Below are 19,843 nucleotides of genomic sequence, written 5' to 3'. Positions count from 1 at the left end.
AAGCCCCCCCCTCCACCCTCCCCCCCCCGCTGAGATGGAGGGTTTTTCCCCAGGGGGTGTCTTGATGGAGCCAATTCTTATCCCAAGACACCTCCTGCCACTAGGCAGATTTTCGCCTCTTCTCCATCCCAGCCTCTATTTTGGGGGAGGGGGAGAGCCAAGGTAAACACCCCCCCGACCTCCCCCGTCTCCCTTGAGGTTGGTCTGCTTAGATGTGGGCTCTTTGGGGCAGAGTCCTTGGCAAAGAGGGAGAAGGGGGGGCAGCCCCTTGAGCGCAGGCGCAGAAGCAGGAAATCGGCAGGAAGGGAGAGGGAGGAGCGGGCCCGGTGCCCCCGGCTTTGCAAGGGTTAAAAGGAGCAGAGCTGGATTCCTAGAGAGAACAGGAAGTGAAGGTGGGACAAAGGTCCTCACTGGCCTAATTCCCTCCCTCTCTTCCGGCTGCTTTCTTCTCTCTCCTCGGTGAGTCTCCTCTCTCTTCCCCCTGAGGGTGCAATGGGGAGAAAGAAGGGGGTCCCAGGGGTGGAGGGAGGGTGCATGGGGGTCCCTGTTCAGATCATGCAGGAGGGAGAAAAGGAAGCGTAATTCGGGATAATAATCCTTGGAAAAGACCCTGATGTTGGGAAAGATGGAGGGCACTAGGAGAAGGGGACGACAGAGGACAAGATGGTTGGACAGTGTTCTCGAAGCTACGAACATGAGTCTGACCAAACTGTGGGAGGCAGTGCAAGACAGGAGTGCCTGGCGTGCTCTGATCCACGGGGTCACGAAGAGTCGGAAACGACTAAACAACAACAACAATTTGGGATAACACGGAGGGATCAAGGAGGCCAAAACAAGTCGGGGAAGGAAGGGGGGCGCCCGGTGGTGGAGGGGAGCGCTCCCCGCCTCGCTCCGTCCTAGCCTGGAGGTCATAAAGGACCCTTTGCTGCTTCGTTCCTGTGCTTTAGGTAGGGCTGCCACCTTTGGATGGGCAAAATATACAGGTGTGTGCGGGTGTGTGTGTAATTGGGGGGCTACACATTCCTTTACCTGGTGCAGAAATCACTTCAAATCAATCCATTACAATGATCCAATGGAAGCACACAGTCACTGCAAACATCCCAGCAACAATATTGACAGGAAAATCTCCCCACCTGCTGGATTTCTGCCTGCCAGAAGGATGTGGAAATCCAGGCAAAAAAGGGGGGGCGGTGGAAGAGAGAGCAACAAATTCTGCTTCTCTTCCTCTCAGATTCGCATAATCCCAGGGCACCGATGTCCCTTTGGTTCCCCCATGAAATATTTGACACCCCCCCCCCAGTTAATGGGCATTGCCATTCATATGGTGTGTGCACGCTGCATCTTGTGATCAGTTTTGCAGGGCAATTCACAACATAAAAATGCAAAATTAGAACACAAAATGCATAATAAAACAAGGACAAACATATTTAAAAGGCCATAGAATGTTAACCAGCCAAAGGCCCAGTTATAGAGAGATGTTTTTGCCTGGCACCTCAAGATGTAAGGAAGGTGCCAGGCCAGCCTCCCTTGGGAGAGCATCCCACAAATGGGGAACCACTGCAGAAAAGGTCCCGTTTTTGGGAGGGGGTGAGTTTGCAGGAGGTCTTCAGCTCTCTTCTTACTTGGGATCCAAATGCTGCCTTCCTTTTTGGGGAGGGGGCTTTGGGTCAAGAAAAACTGGGCTTGCAAAGAAACGCCCTTCAAATCTGGGGATAAGTCACATTTGTTAACAGGCTGTAGCCAGAAGGGAACATTTGCACATGGGAGGAGCACGGGGAGAAGAAAAGCCTTTTTGCATCTGCAGCAGCACAACCGGACCACTTCCTCTGTCCCAGATGCAACAAAACATGTCTCTCCCCTATTCAGGATAAACAAGTAGATGAACTATAAAAGACTCCTTCTCCCAACCTTCTGGGACAAATGAGGGATTATCAGTCCTTGGGTGGCTTGTACTAATAACAGAGGACATGGAACGCATGAAATCCTTTTTGGCTGACTGTGAGAAAATCCTTCCCATCCTGATAGGTACTTGTAAAACCTTCTACAAAAAAAATCTAGCAGAGTGTCTGTGGGATTTGATAAACAATAAATGGAAATTGGTGCAATCTCAAAAGAGGCTCGTTCCGTCAAGCTACCCTAATCCTTTGGGAATCTTGTCACAACAGGAGCGCGGGGCTCACCCCTGGAGATTTAAAGGGTCTGCAGCTGGAGCCCAGTCGTGGAGGCTCTGCAGACCCCACTGATGTCTGGGCTTCACTCCGGGCAGCGGGGAGGCCTGCGAGAGCTCAGGTTACTTACGTCTGGGTTACAATAGTTTGAACCCAAAAATACGTAACCCGAAGCGTTCATAACCCAAGGTACCACTGTACTTGTAAAACCTTCTGGACAATATCTAGCAGAGTTTCTGTGGGTTTTAATAAACAAGAAATGGAAATTGGTGCAATCTCAAAAGACCCTAAGCCTTTGGGAATCTTGTCACAAGAGGAGTGTAAAGCTCACCTCTGGAGATTTAAAGGGTATAAATGTCTGGTGTTCTTAAGAACACGACAGATTTAGGACATGTGGAAGTTCTATACTTTGATGGCTTCCATGCCTGGGTGGGGGCCACATTTTGAGACTGGAGACTTGCGAATATGTATAAAAGATGGTGTACAGACAACATCTAAGGAGGAGGAGTGTATTCATCTCATGAAACTTCAAAAATGTGGCATCAACAGCTCCTCTGCTTCCACATACAGATTTGGTCCCCATGCAACCCCTGACATAGGCAAATATGGCCACAACATCTGCCTGGCTCGCAATGAGAGAGCTCAAAGAGCGTCAACAGAGCTCTCAATATAAAGCACATAGCATGGAGGCACCTACATGTAATAGCTACTCGTCTGTTTTCTGCCCATGCTCTGGGGTTGCAGTTTTCAAGCTTAGAGACAGGATGGTGACTGGTTTTTACACCAAGTTCTGTCCATAGTCCCACTGAGTTCAATGGGATCCACTCTGGTCACTACTGTGCAGACCATGCCAGCCTTATGAAGTGGGGTGAGGAGCCAACAGGTGAAATTGGAACAACTGGAGATGTTTAGAAATGGGGCTTCTGTTGGGAAGGGGCTGCCCCATTTGTGCTTCTCCAGGGCCAGGAGAATATCTAGGGCAGGAGAATCCCTGCAGGGCCTCTGAGGCTCCCTTTGCTTCTTCCTCTCTGCCAGGACCCTGCAGCTTGTTCTGGCTCCTCGACTCCTCAGGAAGGATGAAAGAGATGGATCCTGCCAAGCTAGCGAGGATGGAAGGGGGAAGATGGACGGTTGACCTGGTCAGGTTGTCTCCTGCATCCCTCCCCACAACCTCTGAGCGTTCCCTCTCAGGGACCTCCGAGAGATCTGGTGAGTTCCAGGGGAGTGGAGATGGGGACATGGATGGATGGAGCCGGAGAGGTATTGTGGCTTGCTCAGCTTGGGGGTGGGGGAGGAAGGCAGGCGGATGGAGATGGAGAAGGGGAGACCTTTTTGGGTGGCTCCACTTGCCTGCACCTGTCTGCCTGCACCTCCACTGTTTGGATGGAGACGAACAGCGTCTGGGATTCTAACATCCCCACTGTGACCCCTGAATGGAGGGATATCAACTGTTTCCTCTGTGAATGTACTTCATCCTGTCATGCCTTTTCAAACAATGACCAGACTTGCCTGAAACTCCCAGACCTTCTGAAATGTTGACTTCAGAGCTTTTAGGGCAGTTGAAGCAACTTCTGTGAGGTCTGTTGTTTTGGCTTCTGCCTGCATTTGCCTGCCCTTGGAGATGGAGTGAATTCCATGATTGAGCCAAAGAAAATCTATCCCAGATAAAAACCAAGCAATATGTCAGTTAATACCAGCCAACAAAGGCAGTGAAAACTATAGTAAGGCCTCACATCTAACTCTCTCCAGTTTTGGTGTAGTGGTTAAGAGCGGTAGACTCGTAATCTGGGGAACCGGGTTCGCGTCTCTGCTCCTCCACATGCAGCTGCTGGGTGACCTTGGGCTAGTTCCACTTCTCTGAAGTCTCTCAGCCCCACCCACCTCACAGGGTGTCTGTTGTGGGGGAGGAGGGGAAAGGAGATTGTTAGCCGCTTTGAGACTCCTTCAGTTAGTGATAAAGTGGGATATCAAATCCAAACTCTTTCTCTATCACAAGCATTTATTAACTTTGTTCAGTAATGGATGTTAACCATGTCCCCTTCTTTCTGAGTGGGGTTGGGGTCTGGGGCAGCGATGCAGAGTTAGCATGATTTACGCTAACATGGCAGTGCATTGCTAAGGGAGGGGTCAGGTGGTGGGTTTTATGGTTCTGTGTCATCGGCGCCCCTGTCACAGTATGCTGGCAGTGACGCCCCACTGGTTTCAAGAGAGTCAGGCGCTTCGGAATGCTGGGGGGTCGAAGGTGCCACACATCAACAATGACATTAAGTTAGACTTCAAGGATGTCCGCTTGAAGCCGAAACGGAGCACTCTCAAATCTCGCTGTGAGGTGGTGTGGGGGAGTTTGTTCAATAATCTGGAGTGCCATTTATTTCTGAGGCTCTAATTAGCTTCTCTCTTCATTGCAGATGGTGAAGAATTGGAAGGGAGAAACAAGGGGGACCACAACAGAATCCACATAGCAGAGAAGTCGTATAAATATTCAGAGTGTGGAGAGAACATCCGTCAGAGCTCCCAGTCCACCTCCCGTCAAAGAAAGAGCTTCGTTCAGAGGGATAGCCTCACTTCACATGAAAGAACAAAGAGTAGGGAGAAATTGTATCAGTGCTTGGAATGTGGAAAGAGCTTCAGTCAAAGAGCCCATCTCACCTCTCATCAAAGAATTCATACAGGAGAGAAACCATATCAGTGCTTGGAATGTGGAAAGAGCTTCAGTCACAATCAACATCTCACTTCCCATCGAAGAATTCATACAGGGGAGAAACCTTATCAGTGCTTGGAGTGTGCAAAGAGCTTTAGTCAATGTAGCCATCTCACTTCCCATCAAAGAATTCATACAGGTGAGAAACCCTATCAATGCTTTGAATGTGGAAAGAGCTTTACTCTAAGTGGTGATCTCACTTCCCATCAAAGAGTTCATTCAGGGGAGAAACCCTATCAGTGCTTTGAATGTGGAAAGAGCTTCAGTCACAGTAATAGTCTCACTTCCCATCAAAGAGTTCATTCTGGGGAGAAACCCTTTCAGTGCTTGGAATGTGGAAAGAGCTTCAGGCAAAGTAGCAATCTCACTTCCCATCAACGAATTCATACAGGGGAGAAACCCTATCAATGCCTGGAATGTGGAAAGAACTTCAATCGGAATGATAGTCTCATTTCCCATCAAAGAATTCATACAGGAGAGAAACCCTATCAGTGCTTCGAATGCGGGAAGAGCTTCAGTCACAGTAATAGTCTCACTTCCCATCAAAGAATTCATACAAATGAGAAACACTATCAGTGCTTAGAATGTGGAAAGAGCTTCAGTCGGAAGGGTAATCTCATTTCCCATCAAAGAATTCATACCGGGGATAAACCATATCAATGCTTGGAATGTGGAAAGAGCTTCAGTCAGGGGATCGGTCTCACTTCCCATCAACGAATTCATAGAGGGGAGAAACCCTATCAGTGCTTTGAATGTGGGAAGTGCTTCAGTCAAAGGAATACTCTCACTTCCCATCACAGAATTCATACAGGGGAGAAACCCTATAAGTGCTTGGAATGTGGAAAGAGCTTCAGTCAGCGGATCCATCTCACTTCCCATCAACGAATTCATACAGGGGAGAAACCCTATCAGTGCTTAGAGTGCGGAAAGAGCTTCAGTCGGAAGAATAGTCTCATTTTCCATCAAAGAATTCATACAGGAGAGAAACCCTATCAGTGCGTGGAATGTGGAAAGAGCTTCAGGCTCAGGCACAATCTCACTACGCATCAAAGAATTCATACAGGCGAGAAACCATATCTGTGCTTGGAATGTGGAAAGAGATTTCATCAAAGTGGTGATCTCACTGCCCATCAACGAATTCATACAGGGGAGAAACCATATAAATGCCTGGAATGTGGAATGAGCTTCAGTCACGGATTCGATCTCACTTCCCATCACAGAATTCATTCAGGGGAGAAACCATATCAGTGCTTGGAATGTGGGAAGAGCTTCACTTTCAGGCAGAGTCTCACTTTGCATCAAAGAATTCATACAGGGGAGAAACCCTATCAGTGCTTGGAATGTGGAAAGAGCTTCCGGGAGGGGGCTAAGCTCACTTCCCATCAAAGAATTCATACAGGGGAGAAACCCTATCAGTGCTTGGAATGTGGGAAGAGCTTCACTTTCAGGCAGAATCTCACTTCCCATCAAATAATTCATACAGGGGAGAAACCATATCTGTGCTTGAAATGTGGAAAGAGCTTCACTAACAGTAGCCATCTCACTTCCCATCAAAGAATTCATACAGGGGAGAAACCATATCAGTGCATGGAATGTGGAAAGAGCTTCAGGTTCAGGAACAATCTCACTTCCCATCAACGAATTCATACAAAGGGAAAACCAAAAAAAGAAAAGGAAAAAGGGGAAATTACTAAACAACCCTTACAAAACACAATTGTATAAGAAAAGTGAATGGGACAGTATTTTAAAATACTCTTTATCACATTTGTATCATATATATTATATCATTTATCAACCCATAGAAAGGCATTCTTCCGGTCGATCACCCAGCCATTATGGTCGGGAGTGAGCTCGTCGGAATGAACCTCGGTACATCAAAGGCTGGGGATACCACTCCAGCGCAGCGGATCCCCTTAGAAACCCCAAAATGACCTTTTGGGGGACCTGGACCTCCGGCAGCATGGATTGTGGGGTCCCGCTCCCCAGAAAGGCTCTGTTTTGAGCCCCCGAGAGCGAGGGGGTCAGAGCTGTAGCGCATCGGATAAATTGCTTCCTTTGACAGCGCGAAGCTGCAGGACTAAGTGGCAATAGCGGTCGATTCTTTTAAAGGAAAAAAAAATATTAAAGGAATGTGCCGTGAGTACTTTTGACATTTGGCTAATTTGAGAGAATTTGGATACAGAATAGGGGTTTTAAAACGGAAGTCAGCCCCTTTCCGCTGATAGTATTGGAGAGCAGAAGATATTACCTAAGCTGAGAAAATATTGGAAGATGTTTTAAGCGTAAGAATATTGAACCTCCCCTTAGAAGAGGAGATGGGGGGGATTTGTAAATAAATTACAAGATTTTAGAAGGTTGAAAGGTCTTTGAGAAGCTGCTCGGTTTCTGAGAGCGTCAGACAGTAGGAAGCCATTGTGACGTAACAATGCGAGAATGAAAGTGTTTTAAATCCTGCCCTGCAGAAAGTGAAAGAGAGGCTGGTTCCTAGCCTTGTTCCTGATTGTTTGGATTACAAAAGTTATCTTTGACCTTGAAAGTCTGAGTTCCCAGCTGGAGATGATATTGGAATTTATGAAAGAATATAGACAAAGTTTACAGAGCTTTGCCACAGAGGTTAAAGCAAATACTAAGGGTCTGCAGGAATTTATAAAAGATTTTGGGACTTTAAAAAAGGATCTGCAAGAGGTAAAAATAGAGGTTGCAAGTTTGCAAACAAGAGTCACATAAATTGAATCAGTTAAATTATCAGATTTGGAAAAATTGCAGGAGGGGACCCAAACGTCAATCGCCTTCTTGCAATTCATAGAATCATAGAGTTGGAAGATACCACAAGGGCCATCCAGTCCAACCCCCTGCCAAGCAGGAAACACCACCAAAGCATTCTTGACATATGGCTGTCAAGCCTCTGCTTAAAGACCTCCAAAGAAGGAGACTCCACCACACTCCTTGGTAGCAAATTCCACTGCCGAACAGCTCTTACTGTCTGGAGCAGCAGAAAACAACCTTTCTCCCTCCTCTATAAGACATCCTTTCATATATTTGAACATGGCTATCATATCACCCCTTAACCTTCTCTTCTCCAGGCTAAACATACCCAGCTCCCTAAGCCATTCCTCATAAAGCATCGTTTCCAGGCCTTCGGCCATTTTGGTTGCCCTCTTCTGGACACGTTCCAGCTTGTCAGTATCCTACTTGAACTGCGGTGCCCAGAACTGGACTTAGTATTCCAGGTGAGGTCTGACAAGAGCAGAATACAGTGGTACTATTACTTCCCTAGATCTAGATGCTATACTCCTATTGATGCAGCCAGAATTGCATTGGCTTTTTCAGCTGCTACATCACAATGTTGACTCATGTCAAGTTTGTGGTCTACCAAGACTCCTAGATCCTTTCCACATGTACTGCTGTCAAGCCAGGTGTCTCCCATCCTGTATTTGTGCCTTTCAATTTTTTTGCCCAAGTGTATTTCGTTACATTTCTCCTTGTTAAAATTCATCTTGTTTGCTTTGCCCCAGTTGTCTAATCTGTTAAGGTCATTTTGAAGTGTGATCCTGTCCTATGGGGTATTCGCCACCCCTCCCAATTTGGTGTCATCTGCAAACTTGCTCAGGATGCCTTCAAGCCCATCATCCAAGTCGTTTATAAAAATACCCAAGACAGAACCCTGTGGCACCCCACTAGTCCCTACTCTCCAGGATGAGGAGGAGCCATTGATGAGCACCCTTTGTGTTCGGTCAGCCAGCCAGTTAGAAATCCACTGAATGGTAGCATTGTCTAGCCCGCATTTTACCAGCTTCTTTACAAGAATATCATGGGGCACCTTGTCAAAGGCCTTGCTGAAATCAAGATAGGCTACATCCACAGCGTTCCCTTCATCTACCAGGCTTGTAATTCTGTCATAATAATACAAGAGTTCAGACAAGTTGCAGGTTTCAAATTGAATAAGAGTAAAACCAAAGTGTTAGAGAAAAATCTAACAATACATGAAAGATGTGCATTAGAGGAAACCACTGGTTTGAAATGTGTGAAAAGGGTCAAGTATCTTGTTGTAAATATGACAGCGAAAAAAATGAATTTGCGTAAACACAATTATGATAAGTTATGGAATGAAATTCAAAGGGATTTGGACATTTGGTTAAGGTTGAAATTATCTTTGATGGGCCATGTTTGAATTCCTCTCTGGTGGTTTCCCCCTTTTTTCCATTTTTTTGTACATATGCCTTTTAAATCTTAATTCAGTTAAAAGTTCTTTAGATAGCCACCATGTTTCCTATAAAGATGAATGTATTGCCAAAGATGTTATTTCTGTTTAAAGTTCTTCGGATTGTTGATACCGTAAGTTGAATTGTTTTAAAGAACAGCAAAAGTCATTGTCTAAATTTATCTGGCAGGGGGGGGAAATCTAGAATTAAATATAAGTTATTAACAGATGTAAAAGAAAGGGGTGGTTTCTCACTGCCAGATTTAAAAATCTATTTTGAAGCAGCGGCCTTTTGTTGGCTGAAAGAGTGGTTTTTGTTGGAAAATACAGATGTGTTAGATTTAGAAGGTTTTAAAAACCATATAATAAGGAAATCATTGTACAGTATAATGTTTGGATAAGATGTAAGGATTTGTTAGAAAGAAAAACACCCAGGTGGATTTCACTTTTGGAGGCTAAGAAGCATAACAGGATGAATATGGAAGATAGATGGTTGAAATATAATATTTTAATGGAGGTTGAGAACCAATTCAAGTTAAAACCATATGAGCAATTAAAAGATAAATTGGATGATTGGTTCCAATGTGTTCAAATAAATTAAGTGTTTAAGATGGATAAGAAAATTGGTTTCCAGATAGAAAAATCCAAGTTGGAAACTGAATTAATGGAGACAAAAACAAAAAATATTTCCAGAAAAATATAATTTATTGTTGGAATGGCATATGAAAGACGAGCAAGTGAAATCAGTGATGATTGATTGGAGTAAAGATGTGGGGCATAATATCATGATGGAGGATTGGGAGAGATTGTGGAAGAAGGGAATTAAATTTACAGCATGTCATGTACTAAGGGAAAACTTAATGAAAATGATGTATAGATGGTATTTAACACCTGTTAAGTTGGCTAAAATTAATCATAATAATGATAATAAGTGCTAGAAGTGTAAAGAAGTAGAAGGAACCTTCTACCATATGTGGTGGACGGGTCCCAAAGTAAAAGACTTCTGGGAAAGGTTTTATAATGAACTGAAGAAAGTGTTGAAAAACACATTTAATAGGAAATCGGAAGCCTTTTTACTTGGAATAATAGGGGAAGAAATTCCCAACAAGGATGTGATGGACTTTATTGAACTTGCTGAACTGACAGGGAGAGTCCGAGACCAGAAAGAAGAAATGGTGGAGGAAGAGTGGAAAAAGTTTAAAGTTTATTTAGGGAAATATTGCTGTGTATAAATATATGGACTTCTGTGGATGAAATTTATTTTAGGCTTTAGGGAATGAAGTAGATGTTAGGAGATTAGTTAAAATGAATTTAATGTAATTGTTATGAGGTAAAGAAATGATAATGTTAAACTGTAGAAAAGGTTTAAGATTATGATTTATGAAACTGCTAAATATGAAAAGAAATGAAAATCAGATGGGGGGGACTTGGGGAAGTCCCAAAGAATGATTTGAGAAGTTGAAGAAAAGTGAAAAGAATATTTGTATTGTTTTGTTTTAATGTTATATTGTTGGTTTTTATGTGTGTGTTTAAAATGTGTTATAAAATCAATAAAAAATATTTTATTAAAAAAAGAAAGGCAGGCTCCCCCAGCTCTCCCCTGGGTGCCCCCCTCTTCTCCCCATCTCCCACCCTGAGAGATCCTTCCTTTCCTGCATTCCTTGCAGGTCCCTCCCACCTCCAACTGTCCTCTTCCTTTTTTATATAATTTTTAAACCTTTATCATACAGAAATTTTAAAAATACATACAATATAAAACATTACATTCAAACATTACAGATTATGAACATACAAAAAGTATAAAGCAGGGGGTTGGACTGGATGGCCCTTGTGGTCTATTCCAACTCTATGATTCTATGATAAAGGAAAGAAAAAAAGAAAAGAGAGAAAAAAGTAGGAGAAAGAATGTTGTTTTTGTTTAGTCGTTTAGTCGTGTCCGACTCTTCGTGACCCCATGGACCATAGCACGCCAGGCACTCCTGTCTTGCACTGCCTCCCGCAGTTTGGTCAAACTCATGTTCGTAGCTTCGAGAACACTGTCCAACCATCTCGTCCTCTGTCGTCCCCTTCTCCTTGTGCCCTCAATCTTTCCCAACATCAGGGTCTTTTCCAAGGATTCTTCTCTTCTCATGAGGTGGCCAAAGTATTGGAGCCTCAGCTTCACGATCTGTCCTTCCAGGGAGCACTCAGGGCTGATTTCCTGGAGAAAGAATAGGAAATGATTTTATCTACAACTAGCTGGCCCTGCCACACATTGCTTTGGCTAATCCCTGTGAGTGCCCCCACCCTGTCCCGATCCATGATCAATTCTGTTTGTTCCCCCCCCCCCGGGTTATCCCTGTGAATCCCCCAACTCCCTCTTCCCGGCAACCCCCACCCAGGGGAGGGGTGGTTCCTTGGGTGATCCTGGTATTTGGGGGTGGGTGGGAGGGGAGGGTTGAGGAGAGGTGAGGGTCCTTGGGCGGTCTTGGTATTGTTTGGGGAGGGTATTGTGGGTGGAGGGTATTGGGTGTAGAGGGTAAACATAATAAAATTGGGGAACATCACATGTATTTGTGTAATTGAAGTACGGGTGTGTTAGAGGGTATTGTGGAAGTTGTGATGTCTAAATGGGTGCGGGAGGCCTAGTGTCGTGAAGGGGAACTATGGCAGAGGTTGTGATCCCTGGGGAGGGGGTTGGTGTCGGGGCGGCCTGCTCCCTGGTGGTGGAGAGATCTTCTGCCGTGGTTCGGGGATTGGGTGCGATCTATGGGGTGTGGGGATCTATGGGGTGTGGGGAGAGGCATAGTGTCGGGACGGTGATCTATGGGGGGGTCCGGATCCCAGGGGGAGGTGTCACGGCGGCCTGCTCCCTACTGTTGCCGAGATATTCGCGGAGGGCATGGATGGTGGATCGGGCGCGGATGGCGTATTGGGCGCGATATATGGGGTGGGTGGGGATCCCTGGTGAGAGGCCTACTGTCGGAGCGGCCTGCGGGGAGAGGCCTATGGATGCAATGTATGGGGTGGGTGGGGATCCCTGTGGAGAGGCCTATTGTCGGGGTGGCCTGCTCCCTGGTGGTGGGGAGATCTTATGGCGCGGATTGAGGATCGGGCGGGATCTATGGGGTGGACGGGGATCTGTGGGGAGAGGGCTACTGAAGGGACAGGTACCTCCGTGTCTGGAGGGGGTCCTTGGGGAGCGGTCTACTGCTAGGGTGGCCTGGTCCCTGGCAGAGGTCTAGTCTCCTGGTTGGGCTGGGTGTTGGGGTGGATGGAGAGTGGGCGGGATTTTGGCAGCATGTTGGATGTTGTTTGTTGGATGTCCACTGGAGGGGGCAATTTTTTGGTACAGAAATCAAAGTTTCTACCTGTCCTAGGTGTGTGTAGGGACAATGAAAGTGGATAGAGACACACTCACACGCACTCCCGATGTTGTGGGCAAAGTTGGGGACGATCAGGTAAGTGGTTGTGGAGAAAGGTTCGTTTGCACAAACATGCACCCTCTACATTAGATAGATAGATAGAGAAAGAAAAGCCTTCCAACTTTACCAATTGTACTATTTTGAACATAAATTTTTTACACTTTCCTATTTTTCGCAATTAGAATCCTGGCAGCAGTTGTGGCATTCATAAATAGTGGTCTGTTTGTCTTCTTGATCTCCATTGGCATGGTTCCTGACAAAAAAGCCTCTGGTCTCTTGGAACGCATGAATACTGGGAAAAGGCATGATGGCTGAGGCCTAGTGGCTTTTCATAAGGCCCTACATATAGGTTTCTAAGCCCCCCTTCTCTAGGCCCACTTGCCTCACCATCTCCTTGCCCTGTCGCCTCACTGGGGTCCTCTTGGGCCTGCTTGACCATGGGGGTGGGAAATCCAGCTGCCCCAAAACAATGTGCGGAGGGGGGGGGGAGAGAGAGAGAAGGAGAGAAGAAATGAAGGAGAATCTGGGGGGGGGGAGCAGCCAAGAGGGAAACTCAGGAGGAAAACTCCCTCAGGAAAGTGGGGCCAAGGAGAAGACAGGCCAAGGAGAATCTGAAAGGGGATTGGGCAGCTGTGCAATGGAGAAGCTTCTGATTGGTCCAGCCCCGTTGTGGGGTGGGAAATGGGGTCAGATGGATCTGGGAGCCCAGTAGAAACTGGTTTTCTGGCTGAAAACACAGGGAAAGGATGGCAGGGGACCCTCTTGCTTTGAACTGGGAAGAGTCCCAGAAGGAGGGGCTGCCCTGAGCAACATGCGCCCCCTCCCTCCCCAGCTTCCTCTTTCCTGCCTGTGGGGATTTTACGGGGAGGGGGGCTTCCACATTTCCCCCCCCCCATCGTGTGTGCGTTTCATTCCTTGCATGGGGCACTTCCTCCTCTGTCTCTTACCGGTAGTTCCTGGGATGAAAAGCGGCTGCAGAAGCAGGAAAATCCGCTTGGGGGGGGGGGAGGAGATTATTTCCAGGAGGGGAGGGATCTCCTGTCTGGAAAGCCCCCCTCCATCCTCCCCCCCCCACCTAGCTGAGCTGGAGGGTTTCCCCCCCAAGGGGTGTCTTGATGGAGCCATTTCTGAGCCCAAGACACCTCCTGCCACTAGGCAGATTTTCGCCTCTTCTCCATCCCAGCCTTTCTTTGGGATCCAGCAGCCTCTATTTTGGGGGAGGGGGAGAGCCAAGGTCACCCCCCCAATGGCCACCCCGTCTCCCTTGCGGTTAGTCTGCTTAGATGTGGGACAGAATCCTTTGCACAGGGAGAAAGATGGAGGAAAGGGGGGGGGCAGCCCCTTGAGCGCAGGCGCAGAAGCAGGAAATCGGCAGGAAGGGAGAGGGAGGAGCGGGCTCGGTGCCCTCGGCTTTGCAAGGGTTAAAAGGAGCAGAGCTGGATTCCTAGAGAGGACAGCAAGTGAAGGTCCTCCCTGGCCAAATTCCCTCCCTCCCTTCCGGCTGCTTTCTTCTCTCTCCTCGGTGAGTCTCCTCTCTCTTCCCCCTGAGGGTGCAATGGGGAGAAAGAAGGGGGTCCCAGGGGTGGAGGGAGGGTGCATGGGGGTCCCTGTTCAGATCAGCAGCGAAGGGGAGAAATTGGAGGCGTCGCTTGAGGAGTTTGGGCGAAAGGGGCGGAGAGGAGGAGGCTGGAAAGGGGGGAGAAAAGGAAGCGAAATTCGGGATAACACGAGGGATCAAGGAGGCCAAAACAAGCCGGGGGTGGAAGGGGGGCGCCCGGTGGTGGAGGGAAGCGCTCCCCGCCTCGCTCCGTCCTAGCCTGGAGGTCATTTAAGTGCCTTTTGCTGCTTTGTTCCTCTGCTTTAGGTAGGGCTGCCACCTTTGGTTGGGCAAAATACAGGTGTGTGTGTGTGTGTGTGTGTGTGTGTAATTGGGGGGCTAAAATTTTATTTGCCTGGTGCAGAAATGACTTCAAAGCAATGGATTCAATGGAAGCTCACAGTCACTGCAAACATCCCAGCAACAACATTGACGGGAAATCCTCCCCACCTGATGGATTTCTGCCTGCCAGGAGGATGTAGAACTCAGCCCAAAAGGGGGGGGAGGTGGGAGAGAGAGCAACAAATTCTGATTCTCTTCCTCTCAGAATCGCATAACCCCAGGACATCGAGGTGCCTTTGCTTCTCCCATGAAATATTTGAGGCCACCACTCCCCCCCCCAAGTTAATGGGCATTGCCATTCAAATGGTGTGTGCATCTTGTGATCAGTTTTTCAGGGCGGGGATTACTTGGGTCCATGGGCTTCCAATGGGGAGAATTAAACCCTTAATTAACTGAGATTCTGCCCCTTAACATAAATCCTGGCTATGCCCAATGCCTGCTCCCCCCTAATATTTTATTCAAATTGGCACCCCTGCTATTATTATTATTATTATTATTATATTAAATTTGTATCCTGCCCCTCATTCAAAGTTCACAGGGCGATCCACAACATAAAAATGCAAAATTAGAACACAAAATGCATAATAAAACAAGGACAAAGGCAAACCAATGATCTCTCCTCCCACAAACATATTTAAAAGGCCATAGAATGTTAACCAGCCAAAGGCCCAGTTATAGAGACATGTTTTTGCCTGGCACCTCAAGATGTAAGGAAGGTGCCAGGCAAGCCTCCCTTGGGAGAGCATCCCACAAATGGGGAACCACTGCAGAAAAGGTCCCGTTTTTGTGTTGCCACCATCCAATGAGATTCCTGCATTGCCCCAGGGGGTTGGCTAGATGGCCCTCAGGGGTACCTTCCTACTCTACAATTCTCTGGCGCAGGTTTGTGAAGATTTTTAGGTAGAAGTTAGATGCAAGGGGTGCATAGGATTGTAGCTCATCTTATGCACCGTTGGCTCGGGAAGAAGTCCCACTAATCCTGATGAGACTCTCAGGCGAGTAGATTGTGAGTAGAGTCCTGCTTTTTAAATAAATGTTTTCTTTTTCAGATAATACAGAGCATGATGAAATCCCCATAAATAAAACCTCCCCTTCAGAAGGGGGGGGGAGGTTTTATTTATAGGAATTTCATTTCATTTTTATTTATTGGGATTTCACTGCTCTGGAATTGATATTTTGATGGATTTGATGTAAAACGTGCAGGGGGAAATAAGAATGAGACATTAACAAATAATTGTTGATAAATTTATTAATATTTAACACAACTAATGATTAAGTAATTAGATATGGAGATCACGCATGGGTGAGGGGGAGCAGGGGGGAGGGATTGGGGAGAGTATCGATACAGAAAATTTGTAACAATAATAATAGTAGGTAAAGGAAGAGGAAAATGTAAAGAGAATTGTGAATTTGATAGAAGTGTTTATGTAATTTTTTTTTCTCCTGCACAATTTTCTTTTTGTTGTCTGTTTGAAATTTTTTTTAATGAATAAAAGAAAAAGGAAAAAAACCTCCCCTTCAGTAGTTTCAAGCACTACTACAGATTCCACATAATATCTGTACTGCATTGTTTAGTGTGGCAGCACCTGCACTTTGGAACTCCCAGCCTCTTGCAATAAAGCATGTGCCTTTGCTAGACTCTTTTCAGGCACCTGCTAAATGCATTCTTGTTTAGGCAAGCTTACCCAGATCATAGAATCATAGAGTTGGAAGAGACCACCAGGGCCATCCAGTCCAACCCCCTGCCAAGCAGGAAACACCATCAAAGCATTCTTGACATATGCCTGTCAAGCCTCTGCTTAAAGACCTCCAAAGAAGGAGACTCCACCACACTCCTTGGTAGCAAATTCCACTGCTGAACAGCTCTTACTGTCAGGAAGTTCTTCCTAATGTTGAGGTGGAATCTTCTTTCTTGTAGTTTGAATCCATTGCTCCGTGTTCGCTTCTCTGGAGCTTACGAAATTGAAATAATTTTCATCTGTTTTAATTTTTTGTTTTGCAGATTTTTTAAAAATAAATTTTATTAAATAAACTATAATAAAAATAAAACAACACAAGCCAAAACACAACCCATCCTGTAGATTTCAGTATCTGTCCCCAGTGGCCTACTTGTTATCAGAGGCCCAGAATCCACATTCCTTTGCAAGAAAATATGAAATAGTCAAAACATTTTTGCAAGCAAAAAACAAAACAAAAAATTAATGTTGGGGGGAAAGATGACAGGAAATTTTCCTTTCCAGGTACCACCTGACCTGCCAGGTGGTGCAAGGGGGGTCCCTGTTCAGATCATGCCTGGTGGGGAAGACCCCCAAGTCAGGGAGCAGAGGGTCCCCCCCTGTCCTCTCTGCCTAGCCAGGGAGGGGGTGTTTGCAGGAGGTCTTCAGCTCTCTTCTTACTTGGGATCCAAATGCTGCCTTCCTTTTTGGGGAGGGGGCTTTGGGTCAAGAAAAACTGGGCTTGCAAAGAAACCCCCTTCAAATCTGGGGATAAGTCACATTTGTTAACAGGCTGTAGCCAGAAGGGAACATTTGCACATGGGAGGAGCACGGGGAGAAGAAAAGCCCTTTTGCATCTGCAGCAGCACAACTGGACCACTTCCTCTGTCCCAGATGCAACAAAACATGTCTCTCCCCTATTCAGGCTAAACAAGTAGATGAACTATAAAAGACTCCTTCTCCCAACCTTCTGGGACAAATGAGGGATTATCAGTCCTTGGGTGGCTTGTACTATTAACAGAGGACATGGAACGCATAAAATCCTTTTTGGCTGACTGTAAGAAAATACTTCCCATCCTGATAGGTACTTGTAAAACCTTCTAGAAAAACAATCTAGCAGAGAGTCTGTGGGAATTGATAAACAAGAAATGGAAATTGGTGCAATCTCAAAAGAGGCTAGTTCTATCAAGCTACCCTAAGCCTTTGGGAATATTGGCACAAGGGGAGCACAAAGCTCACCTCTGGAGATTTAAAAGGTCTGCATGCCTGGTGTTGTTAAGAACACTACAGATTTGGGCATGTGGAAGATCTATACTTTGACGGCTTCCATGCCAGGGTGGGGGCCACATTTTGAGACTGGAGACTTGCGAAGATGGTGTATAAACACAGACAATATCTAAGGAGGAGTGGTGTATTCATCTCATGATATTTGAAAAACATGGCATCTCCAGCTCCTCTGCTTCCACATACAGATTTGGTCCCCATGGAACCCCTGACAGAGGCAAATAGGGCCACAACACCTGCCTGGCTTGCCATGAGAGAACTCAAAGAGTGTCAGTCAACAGGGCTCTCCATATAAAGCACCTAGCATGTAATAACTACTAGTCTGTTTTCTGCCCATGCTCTGGGGCTGCAGTTTTCAGGCCTGGGGACAGAATGGTGACTGGTTTTAGCACCAAGTTCTGTCCATAAGCCCCATTGAGTTCAATGGGATCCACTCTCTGGTCACTACTGTGCAGTCCATGCCAGCCTTACGAAGTGGGGTGATGAGCCAACGGGTGAAATTGGAACCACTGGAGATGTTTAGAAATAGGGCTTCTTTTGGGAAGGGGCTGCCCCATTTGTGCTTCTCCAGGGGCAGGAGAACATCTAGGGCAGGAGAATCCCTGCAGGGCCTCTGAGGCTCCCTTTGCTTCTTCCTCTCTCCCAGGACCCTGCAGCTTGTTTTGGCTCCTCGACTCCTCAGGAAGGATGAAAGAGACGGATCCTGCCAAGCTAGCAAGGATGGAAGGAGGAAGATGGACGGTTGACCTGGTCAGGTTGTCTCCTGCATCCCTCCCCACAACCTCTGAGCTTTCCCTCCCAGGGACCTCAGAGAGATCTGGTGAGTTCCAAGGGAGTGGAGATGGGGACGTGGATGGATGAAGCTGGAGAGGTATTGGGGCTTGCTCAGCGTGGGGGTGGGGGAGGAAGGCAGGCGGATGGAGATGGAGAAGGGGAGCACCTTTTCAGGCTCCTCCACCGGCCTGCCTGCCTGCCTGCCTGCCTGCCTGTGCCTTTGTCATCTGCAGGCAATTTGAGCTAGGAATACATCACAGCTCCCCGGCCACCACAATGTATTGGCAGCAGTCAGCTCCATTTCTCCTTGACATCTGCAGGTGAGGCGGGGGAAGTGCTGGACCAGTCTCCTGCCTTTGTAATGCACTGCATGAGAGCCAACAAACGGAAGCTCAATCCAGATACGACTGAGGCTCTGTTGGTGGTTTGTTCCCTAGACCAGATGGCTGGGAGGTCACCTGATCTTGATGGGGTTACACTTCCTCTGAAGGAGCAGGTTCGTAGCTTGGGCATCCTTTGCTGTCGCTCGAGGCTCAGGCTGCCTCAGTTGCCCAGAGTGCCTTCCATCATCTTTGCCTGGTGGCCCAGCTACGCCCCTAGCTGGACAAGGATAGCCTAACTCAGGGATCTCCAAACTAAGGCCCGGGGGTTGGATGCGGCCCAATCGCCTTCTAAGTCTGGCCCGCGGAAGGTCCGGGAATCAGCATATTTTTACATGAGTAGAATGTGCCCTTTTATTTAAAATGCATCTCTGGGTTATTTGTGGGGCATAGGAATTCGTTCATATTTTTTTCAAAATATAGTCCGGCCCCCCACAAAGTCTGAGGGACAGTGGACAGCCCCCCCCTTCAGAGGCTGCCTCTGAAGACGGTTCGGAAATTTCAGCTGGTGCAGAATTCAGTGGCCAGGTTGCTCACCGGAGCAAGACAGATTCAGCATCTTACACCTATCCCACAAATGGGGAACCACTGCAGAAAAGGTCCGTTTTTGTGTTGCCACCATCCAGACCTTTCGTGGAGAAGACATGCAAAGAAGGGCCTTAGAACAGAGTCTGGATGTTTGCACTTTTTAATTCTTCTGGTATTATATTTAGTAGGAACATTTCTGGTTTTTTTGTAATCTTACATTTCAACATTTTCTTTAACTCTTCATAGATGTTATTCCAATATTTACTTATCTCTGGCATCGTAGCTGCGAGAGTTTTAATCGCAAGAAACTGGAAAAGTAAGAACACACCCAATGTAACAGATTGGCAAATTTTAATGAAGGAATATTCACAGCTAGCCAGGGCCACCGGGAGAATTAGAGGACAAACAAAACAAAAAATAAAAAAGGAATGGAGGATTTTTGACGATTATATATCAATGAGTAAAGTAATAAGATCATGAAGGCAGATTGGAACTGAACCTGCTGGAAAATAAAAGGAGAAAAACAGAGGTGAACTTTCTGTGTATAATAAGATGGATTAATATAAATTGCATAGGATATGATTGGAAGATCGTTGTTATTTTTTGTGTTTTACTATATATGTATAGATTTTTCTTTTTTCTTTTTTCTTCTGCTTTTTTCCTTTTTCCTTTTTTCCTTTTCTATTTTTTATTTAGAGGAGAAAATTTGTGTATAGACTAGGACATGTCGTGGTTGACATTGCTGTGGT

General features: G+C 46.5%; 2 protein-coding genes across 7 annotated transcripts in view; both read left to right on the top strand.

The window, feature by feature from the left end:
- LOC118078624 (uncharacterized) overlaps window positions 1–10,648 on the top strand; it is a 37,959-nt gene extending 27,311 nt beyond the window's left edge. Inside the window, 1 exon segment of the mRNA XM_088654424.1 lies at window positions 4,808–10,648. Within this exon segment, the coding sequence (XP_088510550.1) occupies window positions 4,808–6,591 (1,784 nt within the window). The 3' untranslated portion in view covers window positions 6,592–10,648.
- The window catches only part of LOC132591155 (uncharacterized), a 31,638-nt gene continuing 12,264 nt past the window's right edge, over window positions 470–19,843 (top strand). For 2 of the 6 annotated variants that reach the window (XM_088654366.1, XM_060280480.2), the window contains exons 1-2: window positions 13,888–13,996; window positions 18,059–18,232. In XM_088654366.1, the coding sequence (XP_088510492.1) occupies window positions 18,100–18,232 (133 nt within the window). In that variant the 5' untranslated portion in view covers window positions 13,888–13,996; window positions 18,059–18,099. Of the gene's footprint in view, window positions 948–13,887; window positions 13,997–14,097; window positions 15,420–18,058; window positions 18,233–19,843 lie in introns of those variants that run through there. The other 4 variants (XM_088654363.1, XM_088654364.1, XM_088654361.1 and 1 more) reach the window with 4 other exon arrangements.

The sequence above is a fragment of the Zootoca vivipara genome, chromosome 11 (genome assembly GCF_965207765.1).
Source record: "Zootoca vivipara chromosome 11, rZooViv2.hap1.1, whole genome shotgun sequence".
NCBI lineage: Eukaryota > Metazoa > Chordata > Lepidosauria > Squamata > Lacertidae > Zootoca > Zootoca vivipara.
Note: the sequence above shows the minus strand (reverse complement) of the source record. Positions and strands in the feature narration are given on the sequence as shown.